Raw genomic sequence first — 21315 nt, 5'->3', positions numbered from 1 at the left:
GGTTATATTTTATAATAACGATAACGATCCTACCTGATGTTCTCATTTAAAAATGCAACTCAATATATCTTTATGTTAATATTCAATTATGGTGGAAAAACTCTATTATGTGTATCTTCTTCTTCATCATTAAGGATTCTTCAATTTTTGCAGTAAATCATGATGATGACATACGTGATATATACATGAAGATTATATCGAGCTTTAGAAATTACATATGTACTTTAAACAGCCGAGCTAGTTACGATCAGTATGGCGGCATGTTATCGCGATCAACAAAGGATGGGTCAAATGATCGATCAAATGAAAAAACTTGCCAGTAATTTGGATGAATTACGTGCTGAAATTAATGCATTAAGAAATACTTACTTGCGAAACGAAGAGGATCTTCCACATGCAAATGATTTCAAACGAAATAGAAGTAGCGAAATTAATATTTTACATAAATTAAGAAGATATATGAAAAAAGTAACGAACATATATACATTGAGAAAAAGACAAAAACGTGATAAAATTCGAGAGGTATATTATTTATAACATGTGTATATTGAAATATTTACCAATTAGTTTGTGCTATTTGTTTTTGTTATTAAATGTTGAAAGTAAAGAAAATTCATGTTTAGTTATGTATATGTACATCACTATTACTACGAAAGTGATAATTTCTTGAAAGTTTGCAGATTAATGTAGCTTTTATGTATAAATGATTTTTATTTTTTATAAACTTATTATAATTTTATTCTATATATCATGTTACCAGTCTTATTATCCCTGTACGAACATGGATCCTGCATTACCTACGTTTTTAAACTGCATCATTCGTACCCGAAAGAAAGAAAATATGTTACAAATACCAACTAGGATTAAATATTTGAAAAGTCAAGGCAATCAAACGAACGAGAAGATCGGAAGTCAGCATTATATAACGAAACGTCCATCAGCATCTATGCACACTGAAAATACAAATTATCATGGATCATTATTCGCAAAACATGGAAATGAACAATATAATAAAATAATATTTCCAAAACAAAATACAACTCTTGTTCCACATTGTTCCGAAATAAGTTGTGAATTAGATTTCCAAATTGAAAACTCAGTATTTTCCTCTGGATCCAATGTGAATATTTTTTCAAATTCGTATACTTTAAAAAATTGTCCAGAAAATACAAAAGTAGTTTTGTCAAATGGTAATAACAAGCAATCTGCGACAAAATGTACGCAAACAAGAATAGCAAAACTGAGACGAAAGTCCAAAAATTTTAATTTTTATTCTAAACGACCTAATCTTTGCTTTTCTAAAATAAAGAATGCTGTGATTGAAAAAAGAATTATAAGAAATTCGAATGTGCGTACGTTTACGATACGTCGAGAAGTCAACAATACGAAGAATTATCCAAATTTGAAGAAAAATCGTTCTGAACGATGTTCGTGTAGAAAGAAAAGAAACAATTTTACCCAATTGAATGGTGAAAACACGAGTGGACAAAATTTTCCCATCGAAAAAATAAAAAATAACTTATCTATGAGAAACATGTTTGAAAATCGACTGCCTGTTACAGAACCAGATATATCGGCTTCGTTACTTTCTTTGGAGTTAGATATTAATATTTCTAATAATTCCAGTAACATCGAGGAATTTTCAGAACGCAGAAAACCAAGAACTTATATAATACGTCAAACAACACAGGAATGTAATCGAAATAACTGGTTGAACAATTTTGAGAAGAGTGTCGTTTGTGTGGAACAAACTTCCGATTTGACCCTTTCTTCATATAGTTTTTCTAATCACAATATTCATTTTAATTAAGGGAAGTATTCGCAGTTATATATTTTTATCGATGGAATTATACTTTGTTTAAATTCTAATGTTTCAAAGTTATAAGTAAAATTATATGTAAATCTTCATTACATTAATTGTGACTAGGTTATAGTTTCATGCGCGTTTGTGTGTTACATTTTATTGGATAACAATAAAAATACAAAACAATATAATATTTAAGTAATAATATACAAAATCTATATATACAAAACAATATAATGTTTAAGTAATAATATACAAAATCTATATATAGATATATTTCTATTTTTTATAAAAATCTATGTTTTATCTACTTTGTATTTGTCATATATCACTATATTTTAACAGTTAAACAAAATATTACAACAGTCTTTAAAATTACATGTAGAAATCTTTATCATTATGTACCAAATTAAAACTTGATAGATTGCACCATAATTGCCAAAAAAAATATTTTATTTAAAACGTTGTAAAAAGAATATGCAATACTGTTGCAATTCTCTATAATCATAAGTCATATATAGTATTAAAATTTCCTTTCATTATTACAGTTGAATTAACAATCGATATTACACATATCAGATCATCAAATCATCAGATACTGTTCATCTCTTTTGCATAATTTGAGAGTTATTGTTGGTAACTGCAGTTGTAGTTACCGAGTTCGCGGCATATGCATGGCTGTGAGAAATTGTCTCCCAAATCGCCGCGAACTTATCAAACACCCCATCATTAGAATTGTTTTTCTTGAAATTATGTACTGAATAACGGTTATAAAGTCCCCAGATGCTGTTCATTAATTTGCTGTTATATTTTAGCGGTGTAAGCTCTCGGCCTATAAATATTTCGTCGAAATTAATATATGTATATAATACGTGTATATAAAAACACAGTGTATAGCAATGTGATTTTATGAAAAGACAAAAATATTCTTTCTCGTAAAATACTATTCTAATAACATTCTAAATTCATTATTTAATTTGTTATTTTAATAGCAACCTAAAATAGAATATATAATTGATACTTTATGGATCTGATATGTACCTTCCGAAGGGGGTCTCATATTGAATGTGTTTTCTTTACCCACTTTTTCCCTCTCCTCTATCGGTGGTGTTATCATAGCATTGCGTTCTAAATTACGGCGGACTTTGCACGCTGCAAATGCACCCTGCGGAATAGCGGCCATTCTCTCGCAATCTACAATAAAAGAAAGAATACATCAAATCATTTATAATATTCAGTAATATTTTTAATTTTTAATCACAAATGATGTTATTAATTTTTTCTGAGGATAATTATCGCAACATCACTAAAAAATAATATTAAGTATATAAAAAAAAAAACGAACCTTTGCAAATTTCGAAAAGCAAATCCGCTAACCTCCTTTTAACACTTCTCGTTGTTGCACTTTCTTCACAGATTTTGATTTTGAAATGTTGAAATTCCTTGACCCACAGGAACTCTCGACCTTGTTTCAATGTTTCAAACTTCATACAGCCTCGGCGAGAATTTCTCAAAACAATCATCGACTAATTAGAAGGTTTTTGTAAAAAGAAAAGAGAAGAAAAAAAAAGATGTATGCACAATGAAAACGAACGCACTTTCTATTATTTTGCAAACAAAACATTCAACGCTCTAACTTTGTTAGGACCCAACGTCGTACTAACTTCATATAACAATATTGGTTTCGATTTATGAACGTGTCTCGCAAACAAGTGGGGAGAGACAGATTTAACGAGAGACAAAATGGGAAATAAACACGGAAAAAAAGCATTTTTGTAACGAGTAGTCGTGATATCAGCGTCCTTCGAGATTGATGACGCCGCCGACCACCACGACTTTCTTATCTTTACAAAGACCTCTCGTATTTGAAGTACGCATTTTTTTTCTGTGATATGTAATCTACATGTGTATTACTGAAATAGAGAGATCACTATAATCTTTACAATTGCTAGATTTATTTTGTATAGTTTATAATGTTATTATATAAACTTTTAATCTTAAAAAGAAGACTTATGCAATTGATAACGAAAATGGAAGAAAATTAAACATTTCATTTTCCGACATAGATTTGTAAAATGTTAAAAACAAATCTCTTTCGTAAAAGGTTCATTCATATTTTAATAAAATAAGTTTGGTTTTTCATCCATCCAAAATTTCTAGTGCAATTTTAAAATATAAATATTTAAATATATTTCAATAATTATATTCACGTATTTTTTACATGAACTTTTGCATGAAATTTGTTTTAAATTTGAACATAAATTGATGATACATTGTAAGTGAATTTTACTGTCATGTAAGGTTAAAAATTCCTTTTGTTTTGTTTTTTGTTGTGTTCTCCATCTTATCGCTATAAAAACGACACTTTTGAATAGTTCCAACAAGTTGAACCAATTCTTCAGTGGGCAAAAGTTAAGTCAATTACAATAACATAATTTTAATAATTGACTGTGGAAAACTAACAAAGAACATAATAAATTTTATTATGTCAGATGATTTAATATAAAAATACAATAGAAGTAATCATATTTATAACATTTTCTATAAAAATAATAAAAATTTTTCCATTATTAGGAATTTATATTAGATATTTCATATATATATACACCAACCTATATTAATTTTTCTCATAATCATGACTCCAAATAGGTTTTCGTTTTTCAATGAAACTTTTGATTCCTTCTTGAGCATCTTTCATTTTTAAACTATTTATCATCTTTTCAGTTCCTAAGAAATATGCAGTTGACATATCAAGATCTAATTGTTCATACAAAAATGTTTTTCCAATATGAATAATGGAACGGCTTTTCATATTTATAGATGTAGTAATCTTCTCAATTTCTTCTTCTAAATAGGGAACAAGATAAAATATTCTAGAGTTAGTAGCATTTCAATTAATTATTTTGTTAAATGAAATTTCAACGTACCAAATTTATCATTTTGTACAACTTTACTCACAAGTCCTGCTTCGTATGCTTCTTTGCCACTAATGCTAAAACCTGTAAATAGCATGTACATTGCTATCTTCTTGGGTACATTTCGAACTAAGGGAATACCTGGTGTAGAACAAAATATTCCAAGATTGGCTCTAAAATTTAGTGGTAAATAAGTATTATTTAAACTGTAAGAATTCATTAAGAATATGTATAACACATTTATACGTAAAAGTAAATTTGTATTTATATTTAAATTTATATCTAGTATACAGAATGTATATACCCTGGTGTAGCAAATGAACTTTGTTCAGTGCAAATAGCAATATCACATGCAGTAACCAATTGACAACCAGCTGCAGTTGCTATACCATCTACAGCAACAATTATAGGAACAGGACTTTGAGTAATTGTTCGCATCAACTCTGAGCATGTTTCGAAGATTTCCTTGTGAAGTTTCTCATTGTTACCAGTCTAAACAATGCAAGCCAATCATTTCTCTACAATGAATGTAAATTCTTACATTAAAAAGACTTCTACTACTAGTATTTCATGATCCATCTACAAACCAATTCTTTTAAGTTGTGTCCAGCAGAAAATACTCTTTCCAATCCAGATTTAATAACTATGGATCGAAGATTTTTATTATCTTCATCCTTTTTTATGTTTATTAATAAAGACTTTAACATATTCAAAGATAAAGAATTACGAGATTCTGGATGATTTAATATCAATGTCTTTACCTAATTGCAAAAAGAAGAAAATATAGTTTAATAGTATATTTATAATATTATTGATACTTAGTAAATGATAATTAAATTAATATGTTAATAGTTAATAATATATTTTTTACTGTAGATCTAAAATTAATATCTGTGGGAAATAGGAAATTTATTGGTACTAGCTTTGCAAATGTAATATATTCTTACTCCATTATCTTCCTTGATTTCTAGATATTTTTCTTCTGAAAACAACATTCTATTTATAGAAAAAGTCCTCGTACTAGATCTTCCCACCTGCAATATCCATATACATACAATAGAAGGAACAATTTGAAGCAATTTCACAATTCTCGCTAGATTCTAATCGTGTAATCCCGTAAATCTTCATAGGTATCAATGCCTCTACATATATATATTTGTATCTATTTGGAACCAAAATTTTGGACATTATCTTTAATTGTGTTATATTAATGTATATGTTCCAAAACGTACACATAACTAAAATCTTTATCAATAAAATTGCAAATGGAAAATAATTTATTAGAATTAGGTTATATAACCTTCATTACGTACGGTAATATGTACTTATACATATATATATAATTTATTTTGAAAATGAAATACCTGAAAATAAATAAAAATATCTTTCTTTATAAATCTTAGCATTTTACGTTGATTCCTTTTATATTAATTTCTTTGTAAAATAATAGTATTAATTCTGTTAGTTTTTTGAAACTTTTCGGAAGCAAATGTAACTTGTGACATATACTGATTGTCTGTAAATCATGATTTAGCTAAAGTAATGATAATGACGATCCTCAATTTTACAATTAGCAAGCCATTCTTTATATTAATATAAAATATTAAATAGTAATCAAATGGAAAAAGATTATTTTCTCTTTAATACATAAATAAATGTGAATAATATGATCATTTATATCAGTTTATATAGAACTATAGAACAATAGCAAGTATAATTAGTACCAAAAGTAACACATATATCTAAAGTTTGTATAAAAAATCATTGACAACACCATATTTGCTTAAATGCAATATAATGAACAAACTAAATCTTAAAGAAATTAAAAAAAAAAGAGATGTTACATTGGTACATTAACCAATTATACGGTACATTAAATAGTGTTTTGGTTGCAAATAACCATACTTTTAAATAGTTTGGTTACGAAAACCATTATAAATAATTAAAATTCTCTACTGGCAACCATTATCGATATCAGAATTCCTTTTTTTTTTATTTTTATTAATTCTTATGTTGTAACTTTTTTAATTTTGATTATAACATAATTATTGCAAGTTGTTGCAATCCTTGAGCATAAATCATACTTTATAGACATAGGGCACAGGTCATACAAATTAATTAAATATTTCCATAAATAGCGTTATAAAGGAATTTCTTAAAGTAAAAAATAGTCGTGTATATAATAATAATAAGAAAAATATTGTTAAGACTTGAACACTGGATAAATTAAATTAATTGGATAAAAGAACTCGATAAAATTTCTACAAAAATAAATCAAACAAACAAAAAGTTTTTATTCAATAATCTTGCAGAATGTAAATCAGAATGGAAATCAATAATCAGACGAAACGGGGAGCAATGTTATATGCAATCCACTAATAATTTCATCAAACCTCTGAACTCTCCAACTGTCAGAGAACCTGTCATCGGTTACCATGGCAATCATTGTTTCCCCTAACAACTAACATGGCGGAGGTTGAGGGTAAGTTTGCATATGTCAAACAGTCTCTGTTAGTATTTACGAAGTCATGGCAATTCACCTGATACAAATAACGCGTCGAGAGATCCCAGCGATTGCCGCGTGAGTTTTTCTTCGTGTTACACTTCCGTCCGGTTCCAGTTTCGCAACCGAAGCCGTTTTCTAATAATATATGTATACGAGAACCACGCGAACGCGAAGGTGTTCGGATGTACATATGTATAAACGGAAAAGAAAGGAGCTAGCATTGATCTCTGATCTTTGATCGAATAGATCGATTTCTTTCGAATGAAAAATTGAATAAGTGGCAAAAGGTGAGGTCATATTTTGAATTTTACACGAAATCGGATTGATGCCTGACGAATGAATAGTCGACATACAATCTTGATACAATTGCGATCGAACGTAACGTATGTGATATTTATGACACAAATGATAAACATGAAATACTGCTATAATGTTTATTACTGTATATATCTGCTAGTTATTTTCATTAAAATTGCAGCAAATTGTTTAATTCATTGGGTTTTATTTAATAATTTACATGAAAATTTGAATTTTTAATTTTTGGGTTATTTGAAATCTTATTTGAAAATTTATTTGAAATTTTAAAAATAATTCTATTGCTGTTTCTATCGAAAGAAAATTTTGCTTTAACCTTCGAAATACTTTTAGTTGCATTTGTCATTATTATTATAGAAATAATTTAGATTTGTTAGATAATTAATGATTATCATTGTTATTATTCTCCGAATTAGATACGTATATACAATTAATTGTTTGAACGTACATATATTGTTCAAGTTATTCTATTATTGAAATGTTTCTTACATCAATACTCATTCTAATGTATACATACATGGACTTGTATGTGTCTTTCTTTAATGTATTCCTAACAGTATTGATTAAATCTACGTGTATACATATATGACATCGATATGTTAAATCATTATATTTAAGCGTGATCCATGTTGCATGGTCACAATATTTAGTGGAATTGAAACTCGTAAAATGAATTAAGAACATGAACTTGTGTGCAACCGATACTTCTTTGCGAGTAAACTCTAGGCAGTCATTTCACAAGTTGTTGAACTTTTATCGACAATATGAAAGCAATTTCACATTCGAAACTTTTTAAAATTTCGTCGGCAACTTAATGCCAATTACATTGTTTTATTCTCCTTGAATTTTGTTCTTAAAAGATCATTAGTGCTTTCATATAATAAAGTGGGATTAAGTGTAAAAAAGAAAAAGAAATATATATATACATAACTTATTCGTAGGTTTTTAATGGAAAAAAAGTCCACATAATTCGTCTTACATAATGAACAGATGTTCGCTATATGTTTCAAAACAATCTGTTGTGACGGCTTAGGTGACAAAGAGGCATCGTGTATATAAAATCACATTTACAGTTTATTCGAAACTTCGTATTTGATACTTCATAAAATTATTTAACTCTTCAGAGACGAATTTATTAAGTCCAAAAAAGATTATCCTCTGTAATTACTTATTTTAAATTATTTTAAATTCTTTTTAATATTTTTACTTGTTCAAAATATACTTAAGATAATATTAGAAAATATTTGAAAAGGCTTAAAAAAGGTAATTTCCACATATGGAGGCATTATATTTGCATTTTTTAATATTACGTTTGAATTCAAGAGAAAATAAGTGTACACAATGTATACATATGTACATATATGTCCTTATCTCCTACTACATTAAAAAATTTAGAGCTAGAAGTTATCTAGAAATTGACCTCGACTAATTTTCTCGATAGAGTGAGAATGAGAGAGTAAAGTGAGAGTGAGAGTATCAATCCTATCGCTATTAAAGGAAGGAGCAAACGTTCCTGACTTTCTCGCGGTGACACCTAAAATAAACTCCATTTAACAAGAGAAGAGAACGAGATCACGGATACACGTTGCGTACAAGAACAGCCTCGTGCCGATGGAAAGACTCAGTCGGTGCATCTCCATGCTCTTCAATGTTGTGCTGTATTTCGAGAGGAGCTATCGCAGGGGCGGACCAAGGGCCGCCCTATGATCACTGTTCGACGATAGAACAACTTATCAACTTAAAAGAAATAGTCCAAGTCGAACAATCCTGTGAATCAGGTGAGATTTATGTGATGAAAAGTGGAGATTCTCTCAAATTTTTGTGAGTGCTTTTCGTTCGCCTTTGATTACTCTGATCTAACCATTGTGTCATTTCTAATTAACAACTTAACAGTCAAATTTCATACTGTTAATTTTAAATTACGTTTTTATTGATTCGTCGTTAATATTTTTTCTTTTCTTTGCTCATATTTCATGTGATGAACGTTGCAGTCAAAGGATTTTTTTATAGTTTAGTTAAACAAAGGATATTCCAATTAGAATATATTGAAGTTAATATTAGTTTCTTCATGTTTATGTAATCTCTTTTGTTTTTTGCAATTTATTATAATCCTTGTCTCTTGATGCTTATATCACAAACGATAGGATCGAACGTTCCTGGAAATAGTGTTATAAATAACGCGGAATTCATTAGATCTCCTCGGTTGGTAATGAAAGAGAATGCCAATATTCTTATCTTGTGTTTTATGGCTCGCTCATTACTTTACGCCTTACTGTTAGTTACGTGATCTGCAAGTGAAAGATGATATAATTTCTTCCTGAAGTAACAATGTGAATATCTGGAATTCTTAATTTTAGTAATAAGTAATTTTAAAATCAAATAATAGAAAGTATCTTTCCTGATGCAATAAACATGTGAGAGGATACTTTATTAGATTTATCGATGATGATTGCAAATAAAATTGCCCTTTTAAATCTTAAAACTCAGATTCAGAAAAATACACTTATAAATCTATCTCGTACATTTCTTAAGATTCGTACCATCATCGGTGTACGATGTAAAAAAATCGCAGTGATCCGCATAAAGAGAATGAAAACCATATGTCGCTAATCATCGATGAATAACGCGTCGGCAGGATTATGAATTCGTCCGTGAAGGTGATACTTCGAAAAGGCAAACGTTGGACGGTATTTAACGTGGTCATGGAAGTGATCGAAAAAGCGGGGAAAGAAGGAATCGCCGCGCTGAGAGCAACATGCTGCAGCTCTCGTCCATAACGTAACACAAGACTCATAATGCTCAAACGGTAACTCGGTACACCAAAAAAGGAAGCTTGATCGTTCGTGGGCGAGTAGTTCTTGCGAGGGCGACACCTCGTCCTCATCCACCTCCACCTCGTCTTTGTTGTCGTGGACGTCGTTCAAAAGAAGAACCACACAGGTGGCTGCTATCTACGCGTGCGCTGCAAACAATCGATCTGTTCGATCGTCAATTACCTATTGATTCATAGAATTCGATCTTGCTCGATATCGAATCGATACTTTTATATGCGCTTGATCTCTACGTGTTTCTGTTTTTCGCCTTAATAGTTCCATCGCGACCCTGGGTATTGAAGTGATTAGTTTGGACATTATCAGTTATGAGAAGCGAATAGTTTGGACAATAATTTCAGAGACTTTAAGTTTGACGAATTAACCTTTGGTACAGAGTGATATTAACTGTGTTAGAATTAATTGTGGTACGGCGCTACTGATTTTTAAATAAATCTTTATTTCAATCTTATAAATATAAATAAATGTTTCAAAAAGCTTTAATCGTTGAAGCTAAAATTAACGTTGTAATTTGTAAAATTTCAGTGACTTCACTTAAGCTCTAACTTAACGATTAATACTAAGATTACTAATCTCTCGACGCGTTCATGTGTGCACGTTCGAATGACTTCCATTTATCGCAGTCTGAGTCAGAAATCATGGATTCCTCGATTGAAAGAGATGAGAATATTATCAGGTTGAACTGTTGAAGATACATTGATATCGGCTCACTAATGCTGGCTGACACGTTTCGATCGTTCTGATTCATTCTGCTCGATATACGGACGCATCTCGTGTGCCTGTCGAACAGGAGGATCGCAGCAGCCCATTAATTCTTGGTAAATGGACACAGATGTGCCGCCCATCCTTCTGCCGTGCGCGATCTGCGCACGGACCTTTATGCCGCAGTCGTTGGACAAGCACTCGAAGATTTGCGAGCGATCCGCGAACAAGAAGAGGAAGCCCTTCGACTCAGCCAAACAGAGAATCCAGGGCACCGAGTTGGCAGAGTTTCTACCCAAGCAAGAGAAGAAACGACGTTCACTGGATGATAAATTCTCAAATTCCAAATCCACTTGGAAACAAACGCATGATGATTTTCTGCGGGCTATCCGCGCAGCACGCAACGAGATCGTAAGTCTTGAATCCTCTGATATATTAACGTAAACCAATCAAATTTTACAAGTGTATATTCAATCTCCGGATTAATAAAAGTCAAGGGCTTTAATTTTCATTTTAAAATCAGATAAGTAAATTAGCTTGAAATGCATACCTTTATGTATTATGTAAAACGTATCGTATGTTTAAGAAAAATTGTTACTTGCGTTTTTAAAAGGAAATAATTACTAAATTAGTAAATAATTATTTCATAATTAACCTAATGAAACGAAACAATCAGTAAAAATAATTTGCACAATTGTTACAAATGATTTTGTATATTTATGACTTTGATTCAAAAGATAAATTTATACATAATATGTAAACGGAATAATTGGGTAATATAAGATTGCACAGTTGAATTGAAATGAGAAGGTAACTAGTGAGGCTGGCAGGGGGAGGTGAGAATTGCAGGTAGAATTAACCCAGATGCATACGATACGAATGATACAAGTGCGTTCGTGCATGCAATGAATTCTCTTCGCGAAGTGCTTTATAAAATTATAATTTGCTTATATCTGCTTTGCTGCTTTGTTGTTAAATCGTAATATAATTATTGCTGATTTAATTTTCATCTGGGTATCTATTGCTGTGTAGTAATAATTATTATATAAGATATATATAAGCTATAAATTTGAATATATAAAATCTCTTTGCATATTGTAGGATTTGAAACAGTGCTGCAATATATTTTTAGGCAGATTCTACGATGCAGAAACAGTGTGGCACAGCGATCATATCAAACGCGCCAACACGCGCTAACGAACAGGGCATGTGTCCTACCTGTAACCGGCATTTTGGCGTCAAGGCATACGACAGACACGTGGCCTGGTGCAAGGAAAGAATTACACGGGCGCCGGTCAGCCCTGCGACGAACATCGCCAAGGAACGTCTTGAAGCAAGGATGAAATATCGAGCTCCAGTGTTGAAGAGTCGTCGACAAGCAACCCGCGAGAAATATTCTACAGGCTCAACGACCACCCTGAGTTCCGGCAACAAAATGTTCCCGACACTGGCACCTAATAATAAAGCCAAAGAGAGCGCATCAGCACCGAGTTGCAACAAAACCAAAGACAACCCCGTTAAACAGAAATCGACTGTCGTGTAAGTTGCTTGACTTTTTTCGGGAAAAAGCGAATACTTTTTCGCATACAGTTGAAATTCATTTATTTGAGCCTCGAGCCTATTATAAATGAAGTTACCCTATCATAAATTGGTTCATGTGACTGGAGTACATATAAATTCAGTGATAAATTCAGTGATAAAATCTACGCCTTAACTATCTTTCACCTTATACATTCAATGACATCTTCCAAAAATCAAAACTTCGCTTTTTTAATGAAACGAACTTCTCAAACAATATCTATACATACATATACTCTAATTTGACTAAATTACTTTTACAATTACAGCAGACGTCTTAGTCAAACGAGAGAATCATCCAGCCCTACAGTTCCAATGAAGTCGCGATTGATAGATCGTATAAATAGGTATGTTGCCTTTGAATATACATAACCACAATCAATGGGCGTCTTAGGAAATATATACATGGAGCTTAATTTAAGTACATGTTAGTAGCGTGCATGAGGAGAAGGAAAAGGGACAAGGTTGTTTTTAATCAGAAATATTTAAGCGACAGCATGCATCAGATATTGATAAAGCCTGATGACCTTCTCCTGATGTCAGGCACACATCCTTGATCCTGTTTCCTCATCCTCAGACCACTGGAAGACGAGGCCGGACCGGTTACCTTTCGACCTGCTCCCCCTGTTAAAAGAACCTCTCACCTCCCTGTTCCGCCCTTAAAACATAAGAAAGAAAGTTTCGAGGAGTGCAACAGTGTCCCCTTGCCAAGATCGTACAGCAAACAATCGAAAAAGACACAAGGAATAGTGAGACAAGATAAAACCACGAGCCAGAAAACTAAACAAGACGAGAGGCATCAATCATTACATTCTGCTAGATCATTGAAAGCGAACATCGTTTCAGCTAGAAGTCAAGGCAATCCAAAATTAAACGATATTTCGATTAACGACGACATTATGGGTGTCACTGTGAAGTCATGCATCATATATAGAGAAAATCAGTTGATAACATGGAAACAGCTTGTGGAAACAAATCAAGCGAAAGATCTGAAAGAAAGCATCGAGGATTTATCTTTGAACGAAAAGCAAATGGAAAATGTCGAATTTGCATTAAGTGTGAATGTGGAAAACATGAATCGGTCGACTGCGTCAACAACGTTGAATCAAACGTATTCGTTTAAAGATTTGCCAACGAGTGATAAAACTGACGACATGCATATTACGAGGAGTAAAAAATGGAAACCAGTAAGACATAGTCCTCGTGTGGAATTCTGTTTAGGAGATTTGGATAGAATGAGTCACATTTATACATCTTCGATTAATTCCGTTGTCTCTGAAGAAGCAAACACAATAAACGATTCTAAAAACCCTTGTAGGAATTTAAAACTGGAAACTCTTAAAACAAATACGTCAAAGCATTCCGTAATAAAAGATGAAGGAATGATGAATAAAATGCGATCTCAAGAAGATAATTTTTCTTTCGAAACCTCAGATGCAATATCGCCTTCCGAAAGTTTTAAATCATCGAGGGATAGAATTTTAGAGAAGAAGCAACTAAAACCGACCACTTCTGCTGATTCTTTTGCGCAAGATAATTTTGAAGATAATGCGGAGAATTCTTGTAATAATTTCAAAGTTATGCGTTCACAAAATAATTTGTGTGAAAATAACGATATTCACGCATTGAATGCCAATGTACCTATAGTAAAAGGAACAGGACTATTAGATTGCAAAAATTTACAAACTATACATGCAAATGAAAACGTTGGTGCGATAGAAGGAAATATAAAAGGAAACATACTGCCTTCATTTGAAGAAAATTTGCTATCTTCTATTTCCTATGGACAATTTGCAGACATCTGCGAGATAAGTGAACCTGAAAAAAATAAAAATATTACTAATAGTAATATGCAGGAAGCAAATCAAGAGGTAACTCAATTAATGTTACATAATGATCAACCAAATAATGAATGGAATAAACGAAAATATATTAAAATTGCCGACAATGATAATGATGAACTTGATATTGATACAAAAAATTCAATTCAATCGGTACAAAGTCAATGTGAATATTCTACAAGAAATGAGAATATTAATAACGATGCGTTTCATAATTCTGAAACAAATTGGGTAGAAATGGAAACTGATCCACTTGATACAGACGTTATGTTACAACCAACTAGATCGAGCACACCATTTATGAACATTGAGAATTATTCGGAATTCAAATGCGAGGATTACGAAAATTTTAAGAAAGAATTATGCCTACTACCAGAAAATTCTGAATGGAAAGTGGAAATTGACACGCAAACAGGATCTGAGATGTTATATCGGGTTGAAAGCGGACATTCAAATTCTTTAAACTCAAGGCATTCGTCTCGCGGTAAGGTTGGTAAATCGGAAAAGATTAATTTTGCAGTTAGTCCCTCTAACAATAGACATAACGAATGTAATAAAAATATAGAAGGTTCCTCAACAATTTCGTCTCCGATAGTACAAAGAGAGAGAAAAATTTTGTCAAGAGATATGTGTTCCTTGTTAAAAAAGAAAGGAGAAAGCTTCTTGAACGTTACATCGCCAGTGCAGAAAGAAGAGCAAATAGAATTTCCAAAAGTGCACAAAGAAGAAATTGCGAATCAAATAAATATTTGTAACTGTCCGGCGGAAGTTTCTCTAAATTTCAAATGCGAGAACAATGTTGGCGAAGCTTCTGTTAATATTCATGAAAACTCCTTACATTCTGAGAGTCAAGTTTGCGATACATTGTTAAATACGAATGTTCTAGCAAATGATCTTATGGAAGAGCCTTCGGAAGCACAAAGTAGAATAAAGTTTAGCGAAAGTAATTATAATTGCAATCTAACTGAATCTTTGGCGAGTCATTTCGGTACAAACCTGAAAAAAGATGATTGTTGTTATAAGAGAGAATATACTGTTATTGAAGATAATAATAATTCAAAGAATAAGTCGAATATATTCGAGAAATCTGTCGTGAAAAAAGATGTCATGAGCGAAGAAGTGCAAGAAATCTACAAAAATTGCTCGGTCAAAGATTTCGATTGCGATAGTGATAATAGCATCGAACGTCGTGTACAAGATAATATAAATAACTTCAAATCTGTCTGTGACAAAAACGATAGAACCAAGCAGAATTCCCGCAGTTTACGATCGATAGTTTTGTCAGAATCTTGCTTCAGATTAAGTCAGCGAGTTCGATTGCATGACTCGTTAATAAATCGATCGGCAGCCTTGAAATCACATCGACCGAAAACGATCGAGGTAGAAAATATGAGTATTTTGAATGAAAGCAGCGATAGTTTAGCATCATCCGTCGATGCGGTAGATCTCACGGATGTGAAGCAAGTCGAATCTGTTGAAGTGGAAACGATTGAGGAAATTGGTACGAGAAATAGAAGTATCAGATTTAGAATATTGCCGGAGATTAAGGGCTGTATGATAATGAAAAAGAAGTGCTACGAAAAGGAGAAAATCGATAATCAAACGTATTGGGAGAAGGCGTCGAAAGCTTCGAAGAATAGATTGATCAATCTCGATCCACCGCATCAGGAGGCGAGCAGGTTTCTTAAGAGAGACCCAAAATTTCGCATTTTCCCATCTGTTCCCAGTAACTCTTCCTTATATCACAGGTAGGAATAGGCTTGTTAGATTATTTTTCAGGATATTCATTAGTCCTTTATAGAACAAATCTTTATAATACGACGACAGTAATCAATTCCGCTCCTAGTAAAGTAGTTTTATAAATTTACTTTAAAATAAATATTAAGTTGAATTGGAAATATTTATCTAAATATATATTTCGTAGATAAACAATTTAATAATATGTTATCGATGTTGTCATTTGTAACGTAATTTATTACAAATTGAAAATATCAATTTTCATTCACCGTTACGAAATGAAAACATCAATTTTATACCGTATTTAGGTTTCGTAATACACGTACAATATTATAGGAATATAAAACTGCCATTACGTCCCGTATGGAGCAATTATGTGCGCAGGAGACCGGATTTTAATCTCGTACTTAGCGGTAGAACGTAAGTCCCAGCAGGATAAACAAACATTGCCAAGACAAATTTCTCATTTCTCGCAGAATTGTCATCAAGTTAGCTCATTTTGTCGAAACGACAGCTTCAAACCAATTCTTATTATGATATCGTTGATTGTTCAAATTTAATTTTGGCACTTTCTTTAATGTATATTGTATCGCATGTGTGACTCCACATGAGTTTAACTATCACATTATACAAAGATTTACTTTGAAAATTGGTTAAAGAACATGCTTTGCATGTTTATTCCAGGCTGAAATGCTTCTCTGATGTTTTGTGTACATATCGTTATCGTTCCACAGGCGCATTATCGACCTTGGCATTCGTTGATTGCTTTCTAAAATAGGAAATCTGAAAAATTCGATACACTCCGGATCAATGTGAGCATGAAAAAGAGATGATAGATTTTTCGATGAATTTCCGTTTACTGCTAATATCCTCGTTTTAAATTTTATCATGGCACATGTATTATATTTGAAGCAGCTATTTTCAATTTATTCCGTGTATATATTTACGTACGTATACGCGATATTCTCTATGAAATAAGATTTTATATTACTCACTGCATTGGTTCTACAACGTAAGACGTCTTTTTTTGTTTGAGATCTTTTGTACAGTAAATGCTTTCTTGAACATTTCTATCTTACGTATTGCTAGAGTTCTATAAAATACATCACAAAAAATAATCTTAAAATTACTTAATATATATTAAAAAGAATGGTTATAGTTCTATTATATACTTCGATACGAACATTGTAAATAAATTTATGTTATATAATGTTTTACTTAATATTATTGGTATACAAATTGAATTTAAACTTATTATTGACTATAGGTAGACTATAGATTATGATTCCTTAAATTTTTAATTTTATTTATTTACACATTTTTTAATTACTTACGAAGACATCTATTTATGAAAATCGACGGGTAACTGTTTGAAATTTTGATACATAGTTTTATGTAAGCTCTATATGTAAATTTCATTTTCTGTATCAGAAATATTCCTGCGAAATTATATTAATATTTCAATTTAGATAATCAATGCAACAATCACAAAACTATTAATAATTAAAAAACGATATGTTCCCGAAAGAAACGTCTCCTAGTGCAATAGGGATGACATTAAATCGCTAATTGTGCTTTCAGCGGCAGGGATTACGATCCTTTCTTACTAGCAGAGCAGCAGATGAATGACCTGCTGTCGGATACCAGCGAACAATCCGTGACGGACATTCCGCCGATCGAACAAAACCAAGATTCCTCTTTTCCTCTTTCTCATTCCTCAGCTTTCGTCAAATATCCTTGTCAGCCGTCTCTTTCGAGTCCTGAAAAACGATCGTCCTTGATAGCTCCTCCATCGGAATTCGACGATCTCGCGTCAGATTTCTCGAGCGATTCCACCGAGACTAACTCGTTATCACAAGAAGCTTTTCTCAAAGATCTCAAAGAGAACAAGGAATTCAAAGGTTCGATTTGTAAAACGAAGCTAGAAAAGAAATCTCCCGTTAGAGAGTTAGGTAGACGGATAATTATCGATAAATCGAAAGCTTTAGGCGGTGAAGTAATCGACGCTACAAATTGTGGTAATAGAAGTTTTGTTGATAACTCGGAAAAAGTTCATAAAATTCTTGACAATGTCTCAACAAAAGTTATTCGGCCTAATGTTAATCGCTCTGTTTCCGTTCGATCCTCCTCCGCATCTAAAACTACCCCGGATCGAAAAAATTCGAATAATTCTCACGAAAAAAGATCGTTTCATAAAAATAGCGATACCTACAAGTCGTCAAATAACAGTCTAAATAGCAGGAATAATAATTATACGAACCTTTCAAGCAGTAATTTGAGCCTTAGCTCTATAATATCTTCCGATGTGGACATCAAACGATCGAATTCTGTGTTCGACGAATTGATGACCTCGTTCGAGAATGAAAATAGTTCCTTCCCCTCCTTGAAATCCTTCATGAAAAGTGATTCCTTATCCGTATGTAGCCCTGTTCACGGCAGACAACGCAATGGACAGATTAGCGATGAGGAACTATCTTCGCCCGAGAGCTACAAAAGACAAGATTACAATAAAATGAGCGCCGATTCCGCTTACAGCAGGTTAATATGCGATTGTTTAGTGATATAGTATGTATAAAATATTCGAGAAAATTCTTATCTTATTATTCTATTGTATGTGTACATGACACATACACGCGCGCGGGCGCGCGTTTATGTATGCCTGTACGGTACAATTTTGTATACATATATTCCGCGTCTTTTTAGAAATATTAAAAATATTTAGCCCATAGTTCTTCGTTCATACTCATATTTTAATCGATGTTATTGCTCAAATCGGTTTATATTATAGGTATGCATATTTTTTACTTAACAATTATCCGCTTGCTCTGCATTACAATAATACATTTCAAAGCTTTAAATATTTTCCAAGTCAATTTTTATATTCTAGAGTATATTTTGGATTATGTGTGTAATTTGCTATAACGTGCCATAATTTGCCGTAATTTGCTGTAATTTTCGCCGGTACCATGTAATCTCCTGCATGCCTAAAACCCCATTCAATTTCTTCCTCCTAGTTTAAATCGCAAATATTCGCATCATGGACGCAGCACTAACGATGTGGTCGGATGCTTCGATGAGGATTTGTTGAGGAACAATCGTCAAGACAACGATGGAGTCACGAACATGACCAAATGCAAGATGTCCAAATATTGTCACCGATGTGGTTTCAAATTCCCGGAAACTGCCAAGTTTTGTTGCGAATGCGGTATCAAAAGGCTCGTGCTCTGAAGCACTCGGCTGATCGACCGTTAAAAACAACTTTGAAGCACAAAGAATCGACTCAGAGTAAATTGTTCTAGCCTCGAATCGATTGCAAAAGCTTTTTAAACAAAAAGGACTGTAGTTTAAAATTGCATATGAAAAACCGATTCAAACGTATATATAAACAATCGTAATAAGCAGGTACTCGAAGCACGAAGGATAAAGTATCGGCACAAAGGAATTGAAAGAAGAACTATCTTAAATATTCGTGAAACCATTAGAGAAAAGAAGATTTTTTATTCTTGCAGTTTAGAGTTAAACCTATATACTTATGTGCTCTAGTTACTGGTTTTCGGTCATTGTGAAATTTACAGAAAAAAATCTAGAAATGTTAAATTTTCAAGTATTAACGAATAAGAAAAACGAAAATAAATTGCAGAAGATAGAACCGAATATAAATAATTGCAGAATTGTTGGATAGTAATTGCATCTCTGTCATCGAGTAATATCAATTTAAAGGACTCGCCATTATTATCTTAGTTAACACGAGAATTAGATTTTAAATGGTCAGTTAATTTGGATTCAACGTCCTGCGATTGTAAAACTCAAACTTGTTCTATTTCAAACATTATTCGCGCGTATATGTATGCAAATCAAATAAGAATATAAAATGACAGTTACATATAATACAATTGCTTCATCGTAGATTATATTCTTTGTAACAAATATGTGAAATTATGATTTTCGTTGTTTCACATCAAAAAATGGACGAGCATTTATGCGCATTATTAAAAGGAAACTTTGCATTTGTTTTTTGTTGAACTGCAAGTACATGACAGGACGAAAATTATAATTTTATAATATAACAATTATGTACTTTGTTCTTTGTACTCTGGGTTACCTTGTTCATTGTTTGATACTCATTAATCGTTCTTGCTTTTTACTTTCAACTGTACGTTTTTAAGTAGGCGATATATTGAAAACCGTCTTCTTCCACCTTCTCCCAGCATTTACCTCCTAGTAATTTTTTTATGAACTTTTTATATAAAAGTGAGCACAACGAATCAAGGCGGACAAAAATAAATCAGACATTTATTCAAATAATGTATTTTATATATGTGTGTGTAACGAAATAATTGTAGCGTAAGTTTAAGAGTATTTATTAGTAATAGTTCAGTTGCTGGTACAATTTCGCGCTCAAATAACAACGATTAATCGTCACTAAGAGTAATAAATTACGGGTGGGTAGCGAAACGCACGGGCAGCGCTTTTAATAAGTCTAAAAACTTAACTTTAAGAAGTCGAAAAACTTTCTTCGTAGAAAGGAAAAATGGAAAAAAACGAGAGTAGTTGTTACACATCTGCCGAAATAGCGCCAATATACTACTAAGAGTGATTCGTCGTTATCATCCGTATTCAAAGAGCATTGAAGAAGGAAAGAGAACATTAAAAAAAAAAATTCTACCAAAATATACAGACATATATATAAAGTCATGAACCGATTGACAGAGAAATCCATACCGAACTAAATGTACATTGTCCTAATAATACTATAACAAATTATCTATGTTTTGAACTGTATTTTTGCAAGTGCAATAAAGTTATGCTTGTACAAGATCTAGTACTGTATCTATCTATGAGTTTTACATTCTGAAAATAGTCATGATTAAATATTTTGCTTCTTTTATCAAATGACGAACAAACATAGCAGCTTGTTTATGTGTAATTATACTTCATGCTGCACACAAACTTCCAGAAATAATGTTGCGATCTGTGAACTGTTTGCCACGATTTTTTGTAAGCAGTAACAATTATTAGAAAACTAATTTTTTAAAGTGCCTTGATTTTTATGTTTCGGTTTTTTGTAGCGGTTTGGTTCACGATC

General features: G+C 32.0%; 4 protein-coding genes and 2 long non-coding RNA genes across 8 annotated transcripts; 3 read left to right on the top strand and 3 right to left on the bottom strand.

The window, feature by feature from the left end:
- Positions 1-228: 228 nt before the first annotated feature.
- Positions 229-2257, top strand: LOC139985322 (uncharacterized; the record flags this gene model as incomplete). Its single annotated transcript, XM_071999694.1, has 2 exons — positions 229-522; positions 761-2257. Coding segments are annotated over 2 exons (1344 nt in total), but the record flags the coding sequence as incomplete, so codon positions are not given.
- LOC139985320 (uncharacterized) lies at positions 2187-3327 on the bottom strand. Its single transcript, XM_071999692.1, has 3 exons — positions 3150-3327; positions 2846-2998; positions 2187-2636 (listed from the first exon to the last, which is right to left on the bottom strand). Exons 1-3 carry the CDS (start codon positions 3325-3327, stop codon positions 2407-2409), a joined length of 561 nt encoding a protein of 186 aa, XP_071855793.1. The 3' UTR covers positions 2187-2406.
- LOC139985324 (uncharacterized) lies at positions 2995-3749 on the top strand. The gene is made up of 2 exons (XR_011799389.1): positions 2995-3127; positions 3221-3749. It is a non-coding gene; the product is annotated as an uncharacterized lncRNA (long non-coding RNA).
- Positions 3750-4263: 514 nt separating this feature from the next.
- Positions 4264-6249, bottom strand: LOC139985318 (enoyl-CoA hydratase domain-containing protein 3, mitochondrial). Of its 3 annotated transcripts, XM_071999686.1 has the most exons (7): positions 6084-6249; positions 5667-5753; positions 5307-5480; positions 5024-5211; positions 4861-4892; positions 4732-4803; positions 4264-4651 (listed from the first exon to the last, which is right to left on the bottom strand). In XM_071999686.1, the coding sequence occupies exons 1-7, from the start codon at positions 6123-6125 to the stop codon at positions 4422-4424; spliced, it is 825 nt and encodes a 274-aa protein (XP_071855787.1). In that variant the 5' UTR covers positions 6126-6249; the 3' UTR covers positions 4264-4421. The 3 variants fall into 3 exon arrangements, with proteins under 3 accessions (XP_071855787.1, XP_071855786.1, XP_071855788.1); XM_071999685.1 differs by having other exon boundaries at positions 4732-4892; positions 6084-6242; XM_071999687.1 differs by having other exon boundaries at positions 4732-4892; positions 5667-5881; positions 6084-6230.
- A 1004-nt stretch (positions 6250-7253) lies between these two features.
- On the top strand, positions 7254-21047 carry LOC139985321 (uncharacterized). The gene is made up of 9 exons (XM_071999693.1): positions 7254-7512; positions 8982-9318; positions 11204-11484; positions 12206-12612; positions 12921-12998; positions 13229-16240; positions 16566-16649; positions 17811-18767; positions 19244-21047. Exons 2-9 carry the CDS (start codon positions 9189-9191, stop codon positions 19455-19457), a joined length of 5163 nt encoding a protein of 1720 aa, XP_071855794.1. The 5' UTR covers positions 7254-7512; positions 8982-9188; the 3' UTR covers positions 19458-21047.
- On the bottom strand, positions 16261-18623 carry LOC139985326 (uncharacterized). Its single transcript, XR_011799391.1, has 2 exons — positions 18490-18623; positions 16261-17989 (listed from the first exon to the last, which is right to left on the bottom strand). It is a non-coding gene; the product is annotated as an uncharacterized lncRNA (long non-coding RNA).
- Positions 21048-21315: the final 268 nt, after the last annotated feature.

The sequence above is a fragment of the Bombus fervidus genome, chromosome 3, assembly GCF_041682495.2.
Source record: "Bombus fervidus isolate BK054 chromosome 3, iyBomFerv1, whole genome shotgun sequence".
In the NCBI taxonomy this organism is placed as follows: domain Eukaryota; kingdom Metazoa; phylum Arthropoda; class Insecta; order Hymenoptera; family Apidae; genus Bombus; species Bombus fervidus.
The sequence above is the reverse complement of the archived record's forward strand: the minus strand, read 5'-3'. Positions and strand labels throughout refer to the sequence as shown.